Source organism: Penaeus chinensis, chromosome 4, assembly GCF_019202785.1.
Source record: "Penaeus chinensis breed Huanghai No. 1 chromosome 4, ASM1920278v2, whole genome shotgun sequence".
Lineage (NCBI taxonomy): Eukaryota > Metazoa > Arthropoda > Malacostraca > Decapoda > Penaeidae > Penaeus > Penaeus chinensis.
Genome location: NC_061822.1, coordinates 12,768,514 through 12,776,298, shown reverse-complemented (window position 1 = coordinate 12,776,298; position 7,785 = coordinate 12,768,514). Strand labels below are relative to the sequence as shown.

Below are 7,785 nucleotides of genomic sequence, written 5' to 3'. Positions count from 1 at the left end.
GACAAGATGAAGAAATAGAAACATAGATTCATGATTTTTTTTTCTTTCATAATAAAAATAAGATATATTCATACAGGATTTCTGAGGATTATTCACATACAAGGAAGTACAATACAAAGAGTATCGACATAGTCCAGACAGATGTTCTGCAATTATGAATGATATTCACCTAGACCTGAGGCATAAACCAATGTTAGTAGAACAGTATATACTGTATACATACATATATATGGAAAATAATGATGATAGTATATACCCATCTATCTTATACACAGGGTAATGTTTACATATATGTATCTCTTCATTTGATATAAATACTTTTAATTAAATAATGCACACATAATATATATTACAACAATAAATATTCTCAAGAAGAAAAGGAATATTCTGTATAGAGACAGTAAATTTAACTACAGTAAAGTTAACAAAGAATCCTTTCTACTCTGAAAATCCAAAATTATTCTTAAACCTAAAATTTTCACATTCCTGTGCATTCTTTAAACCTAGAGTCTTTTCCTCAGGTCTGGCAAGAGGAACATCTGCAAAACTAAACGTTCCTCCATATCCTCTTTCTCCTCCTCCTCCGTCTACTCTCGTTTATTATTTTTTCCTCCGCACTGTTCTCTATGGAGGACAGAGGCTCAATATACCACTTGATTAAGCCAGGACTAGGCAACACATATGCTAGAGGCATAATCAGAATCCATGGTTTGAGTTTGTGATGGACTGATCCAAAATGAAGACAGTCCATCCTCCCCTCATCCTGTTATATTTATTTACCTTTTATTGTGAATGAATTTTATGCTGGTAGCCGGGGAGGAAAAAAGCTTGGTGGGTATTTGCTTATGGTGCTGGGGGGGGGGGGCTCTCTCAAACCATGAGTAATGATGTTAGCCATAAACCTGACATGAAGCAGCTGATGGAGTACAACATGATGCATACTATGCTCTCAATACTCTGCTGTTATCACATGAGAAAATTCTACATTTCTACCTATTTCAAAATGTTTTTTTTGTTTTTTGTTTAAACCCATATTTTTTTATTTTTTCAAGTTTGCCCAACATCTATGACAGTGTCAAAATAAGCCATCTAAAAAGAGTAAAACCTGAAATGTAAACACTGCAAAATAAACACTAGTCATGAGCCCTGCATGAAAATTGGCACAGTCAGTGACTACAAAGTGATCCTGTAACGGCTGAGGAAGAAGAAGCGAAGTGATCACGTCGACGCTTCTTCCGAGCCTCCCTCACTGTCTGTAATAGCTGACTTTGTCACATAAAATTCTCTTTGCCTGAAAGGATCCACTGCCCTTGCCACCATGTCAACACTTGGGCTTTGTACCACATGGCAGCAACAATGCCTTCTTTGGTGGCCACACAGAGCACCACCACAAACCTGAAGCAATAAATTATCTTTGGCTTCTTTGATAGCTGATCTGCTGTGAAAGATAAAAAGAGCAAGGAACCCTATCAGGCATCTGTTATAATGAAAGAGCTAGTAATGCCTTACACTCTCAAAATCATGACATAAGCACCATGGAGACATTATGTGCCCATTCTCCATCCCTCTATCTGATATGTACCACACACAAGCCACAGTCCTCACTTAACATAAAACGTCCCAAACTTGTGCTCACTAATTTGTGATAAACATGTCACTTCCTTAGGGTCCATATTCAAAAGGAACAATTTGGCACTGTTCACTGTTGTGACCACCTACAACTCTACAACTGCTACAAGAAAATAATGATCTCACTAGGCAAGGATGGGTCAGCTGAGGAGGCTGGGCGAACGGCACAGTCTTGAGGAGCTCAGACAAACCCATGCGATCAACCCTGAACCTGCAGGGCACGCTATGGACACATGGCAAAACGTACATTCGGCTCACCGGGCGTTATCCACAAGAAACACCCAAGTGTTTGCACAACATACTCTTCACAAGATTGGGGCTCTGGCTCTGGGAGCATGCCAGATAGTCAGAGTGTCCAACTGGCTATGAAAGAAATCTCAAAAGATGAGGTACAAAGGTAAAAGTTGAAGACGAGGCCACTAACATGGAGGGGGACGATACTTAACACGGTTCCCGCCTCCCATGGGGTTGGTCACTTGAGGTGCAGCCACCTCATCACTTTGCGCTTAAGTTTGGTACAGTAAGAGGCCACCAGTGGTCACATTGTGGGGTCCTCCCCCTGAGCGTCTTCCGGTGGCGCTCTTTTTCCACTGCCTTCATCATCAAGCGTAAACTGGATCTGGATTCTCTCAGCTGCAGCACACAATTCCTCCTCAGGGCCATCATCTGAGTCATCCCCCTGGCCCTCCTCTTCCTTGAGGTCATTTGATGAAGAGGATGGCGAGATTGGGATCATGCGCTGGTACCAGTCACGATTCTCCTCCAGCGTGTCAAGGATGTCCTGTGCATCTGGGTGGACCAAGTCAGCCCAGGTTTCCCATAGTGGGTGCACAATGTAGTCAATGAAGCCAACCTGTAATATTGGGAGTGGGATTATTTATGAGTGGAGTTGAATTGAAAAGAAACCCCATGGCAAAGCATTCGGTTATCAAATGATTGAGAGCTCCAAAAGGAATTGCATGACATGTGGGGAAAGATGTTTTCTTCCTAAGGATATCCATTACTATGATGCAAAATTACAGTTTTATCAATTACTGTGGTGGCAGAAATAATAATAATATTAATAAATAAGTTTTCTAGTATCAAAAGTTAGCAAGACTTTAGTTAAGCAGTAATAAAATAAGAAAAATACAAAAAGTAGACCTTCCTCTTACCTGAGACTTCTCAATGGTGGCTGAATGTCTATCACACATGGGAGATATATCCATACCCTGTTCCCTTTCACGGTCGCCTTGTTGGAAGAACTCCTCCATGATTGAGGAAACCCAATGTCGGTAGAGTTCCAAGGGCTTTGTGGGATTACTGAGGTCTGCACAGTGCACCATATTTTGAAGCACCTGAGGAAATGACAAAACAGTTAGAAATGTTTGTTAATGTTTGGCTGTCTAAAAAGATATAATATTCTCATGAATGACTTTATAAATTTCTAATTTTACCAAGAACTTTTTTCTTGTGAAGCATGCAATGTTCTCTTTCTCAAGAGTGAATTTCAGTTCTAAATATTACAGACTTTCTTTACCTTTGCGTATAAAAGGCTTATTAAATTAATGTAACATAAGAACAAAGAATTAATGGTAATGACATATTTTCATTTACAGTCTTTTATGTGTCAATTTTATAGAATATACTTGTATTTGCACCAGTATTTTTTCATCTGATTCTTTGAAAAAGTGAGACAACTATTTACCTGTATCCTATCTGTATAATTATCCAAAAGGAGAACACCTGAACCTGCAACCTTCTTGGTTTCAACCATTGTTTTGAGATCAGCCAGGAGGCTCATGTGCTTGCTCATGTCTGTGGCAAGAACCATGTCTATCACCATCTTGCGGAGAGTCTGTCTCTGCTTTTTGCCGAGGTTGGCAAAGATATCACAATCCTCATTCTGCAGCAATTTGAAGGCCACAGCCAAATGATGGTTCTCAAGCACAGATTCATCGTTATACATGAGGGCGAGCTCCGAGGAGGAGTTGATCAGGTACTGGTTTGTGAGGCCTGGGTGGTCCACATCGTGGATGGCGGCTGCAAAGATTGCAGCCAGGATCTCTAGGCTTGTGAAGACAGACTGCAAGATTTGAGAGTACAGGTTAATATTCACAGAGAAAGCAAATTATGACAAGTATTCCTTTTTACTTGAGCAAAAAAAAAAAATTATTTAATACTTTTATCAAATGAAACTATCTTTTTTAGTAATTTTTTATTTTTTAAAACTGATTTCAGTTATAATTCAGTTGCCCTAAAGGGCAGTGAGAAGTCAACTAGTCCATTGCTTTACTAAGCCACTGGATATCATTCATATGATATACCTCAAGGGCAGGTGAGTTGAGAAGAACGTGGGTGGACTGAGTGACATCAGCTGCATGCAAAGAATTGTGGTATGGAACGTCCTTCAAATAGTGGTCTTCAAGGGTCATCATAAATGTTATGAAAGTCTTGGGCGGAATTTTGAATGTCTTTAGCAAATCACGTTCCTGTAGGGGAGAGAGAGAAAAATGGCAGTTGATTATATTGATTTTTTTTTTTTTTTTTAATAGAATTTTTGGATGTGGGAATTGGGAAGAAGAAGCCAAAAATATGTACAATTCACAAAAACCATATAGGCCATGTGGGTATTATACAATTTATGACACCCATATAAGTCTCAAGAATATACAAGTTATAACAACCATATAACTTTCAATAAGATACAAGTTTATCCAATTTTCATTTGCACTTACCATGAAAATAGTATATGTGATGGTAGTTAAAGGTTTTCTATTTGATAATTCGGCTATCCTGTAGATATCAATGCCCCATTTGTCTATATCTTCTAGAATCTGAAAAGAGAAAAGATTTACGTAGTTTAATCTTGACCATAAGCATTTTTTTTTTCTCTTAATAACTATGGTGGTGTTTTTGGTTTGTATGATTATATATGTGTATGGTGTATTAATGTATGGATATATCTGTATATAAAAAATGTTTGTATGCATTTGTTGTCACTTATGCATAAGAAATACAAATAATATGTATAATCCATTACACATATATTCTGTGGTATGTGTGTGTGTGTGTGTGTGTGTGTGTGTGTGTGTGTGTGTGTGTGTGTGTGTGTGTGTGTGTGTGTGTGTGTGTGTGTGTGTGTGTGTGTGTGTGTACTGTGTGGGTGTGAGGTGTGTGTGTGGGGGGGGGGGGGTGAGTGGGTGGATGGGTGGATACTTAAAAATTATTACGACCTCATTTTTTAAATACTGACAAGTTTACATTAAAACTATGAAGTAAACAATAAAAGTGTACTCTTTAATGTTTCAAGAAATCTTTTTTATATATGTTAATCTCTGTCATAAGAGACATTGTATAAAGAGAAGCTATAAAATTACTTTTGATTATATAAATACCTAAAGAAAGATAGCTCAACTAATTTAGGACTACATTATTATTACATCACAAATACTTGTTTATAATATTTACAAATACTTTTTTCTACCAAGGTGTAACTACATGTATGTACTGTTCCATTTAACTTATAGGAGAAAAAGTTATTTTTCAGCTAGTTATAAGTTGAAAGAAAATAAATGGATTTATGCTGTATTGGCATGATATATGTACTACAACAGTGCAAGTAGCCAAGAAGAACTTGATCATCCAAAACTGTCTGTTAACAGTTACAAATCTAGGGTGCATTGAGCAGTATGTCATGCTTGAGTCTCATAAACATGTTACTGTTTAGTGATGGCACGTGCATGTGTCTTCTGTATGCTTAGATATAACTCTTAATGCTCCACTTTAACTTTAAATCCAAGTTGTAATAAGTCTCCTGGTTTGGAAAAAAAGAAAGAAAAAAAAGTGATCAATTGATTCTGAACCAAGTTTCTGAATGACTGAATGACACAGCAGTCTAGATATGTCTCTGGGATTGCAATGGTGATGTAATCTTTGTCATGTAATGTTGGTGTGTTGCAAGCATGTATGTATATAAGGCTGTGCATAGACTGGAGGCTACAGGAAATTATTGTATGAACTAGGTGCTGTTTCTGGGTTATAAAGGAAACAAAAATGAAAATTAACAAAAACTTGGCATATTCTGATAGAGTTTTGAATGAGAATCCTAAATAACCTAGAAAGTGTTGCAGCATGGAACGTGTGACAGTAGAAAGAAGGAGTCTATGGAGGTGAGAAGCTTGCAGTTGTATAAGAGCCATGAAGCTACAGGGAGAATAGAACTTGTATGAGAAATGAAAAAGAAAAGAAAAGGAAGTAATGTGACAGTGAACATGAATTTAAGAGAGTGTAGTGAAGAAATGCAAGGAACCGAGTTAAAGGGAAAGGAAGCTATTGATGAGAGCAAGTGAGGGTTTAAGGTTGCATGGAGATGAAGGAGCTATGGGTGGTGTTCAGGTAACCAAATTACCTCCTCACTTATATCCTCCAGCTGCCCAGAACACAAACACATAAGAAGTAAGTAAGAGATAATGCATGTCTTGATAACATCGGTATGCACACAAAGAAGGTCCCTCTATCACAGTATTTCTTTTTATTAACAGAACATGAAACATGTTATTCAATGTAATATTCGACATGTAAACTAACACAAAATCACTGGTTGGAAATATAGGGCAGTATGTTAGCCTATTGATACAGAAAGTATATCCTCAAACCACTTACCTATTATCCAGATTGTACATGAATCAGATTTACATGATACAAGGACTCTGATTAGGCATCTAAGCCACAATGTGTATCCCATTATTAAGCTTGACCTTGAAGAATACTAAGGAATATACTTTTTATTCAACATTAACAAAAGAATGATAAAAAGAAGTTATGGCTTAAAGACTGGGATACAAATACATTCCATACATATTATTTGCCGATTCTCTCGGGGATCAAATATGATAATACCTCATGACTCCAACAAATATACCAACCTTTGCAATGACGCACCCATTGAAGGATGTTCTATCTTCCCTTTACCAAATACTTCACGTTTATAAACACACACTGACAAGACCAATTAACAAAAAGGACAAAGCGCCTCTCACCTTGCCCAGTTCCTCCTCCTGGCGGGTGTCGACGCCGTACTTGGGCAGCCTCTCGCCCGAGAAGGAGTTGGCATGTAGGAGCGGCTTCTTGACGCCCTGTATCTGTGACATCGACACATCCTTGATACCAGTGGTGGCAACGACGCTACCGCCATCCGAGGTGGTTGTGGTCGTGGTGGAAGGCAAGGCGGCTACCACTGAAGCCTCTGGGACGACTGCCGACGAAGGACCGCTCGACAGGTTGCGCTCCTTCTTCTTGGGTCGCTGCTCGCCGTCGTCCACCCTCAGGCTCGGGATGTCGAGCTCCTGTTGTTGGTCTGTGGAATAGAAGGGCTTGGATTAAAGAAAAGGACGAGTGGGGAAGGACCGCAACGAAAAGTGGAAGAAAAATGGAAATGGAAGAATGGATGAAATGACTAATGTGAGGGAATTCTTATGGAATGAAACCAACGCGATGAAAATGGAATGGAGAAATTAATAAAAGCATGTGAATGAATGTTCGGACACTGATTCTTGTCACACAGAGACAATTATTAAGAAGCTGAAAGGGAAGAAAAGACAAGAGCAGAAGGAAAATAAAGGGGAGGGACATTAGCGGCCTGTATAAAAACGAGTCAACACCATAATTTCGAAAGATTATAATGAGAATGAAAGGATATGGTAGCACTTGCATCTCTATCTCATTTTTCTACCAAATACTCGGTCCTATTCACCGACTGCCGAGTAAGAAAGATCAATGGTAGTAAAGCAAAAGCCGTGTATTTATAAGATAATAGTCATAATGATAATGCCGATGAAAAAATATGGTAAAAATAAAAATGATAACAATAATCATAATTTCAGAGCCTTCAGTTCTTAATAGCCACTTCATCTAGTTGCTGCTTTCATATGATAGTCTTTAGCTTAATCCATATATATATAAACATATATATATATGTATATATATGTATATATATATATGTATATATATATTATATGATTTTCTGCTTTTGGGGGGGCCACGCAAGAGGAATGGTAGAATTGAGATACCAGTATGGAAAGTTCCCACAAGAGACCACACAGGCACGGTTCTGCTGAGATGGGGTATACATGTTCGGGTAATAGGAAAATAGGACAGGCAGACATTTCTTTTATT

At 38.3% G+C, this 7,785-nt stretch overlaps 1 protein-coding gene across 1 annotated transcript in view; it reads right to left on the bottom strand.

The window, feature by feature from the left end:
• The window catches only part of LOC125046454 (cAMP-specific 3',5'-cyclic phosphodiesterase-like), a gene marked incomplete in the record, with an annotated part of 556,588 nt that overhangs the window by 1,002 nt on the left and 547,801 nt on the right, over positions 1-7,785 (bottom strand). Inside the window, 6 exon segments of the mRNA XM_047644237.1 lie at positions 1-2,482; positions 2,784-2,966; positions 3,317-3,694; positions 3,936-4,100; positions 4,347-4,445; positions 6,651-6,967. The exon segment at positions 1-2,482 is cut by the window's left edge and continues 1,002 nt beyond it. Coding sequence (XP_047500193.1) covers positions 2,168-2,482; positions 2,784-2,966; positions 3,317-3,694; positions 3,936-4,100; positions 4,347-4,445; positions 6,651-6,967 — 1,457 coding nt within the window.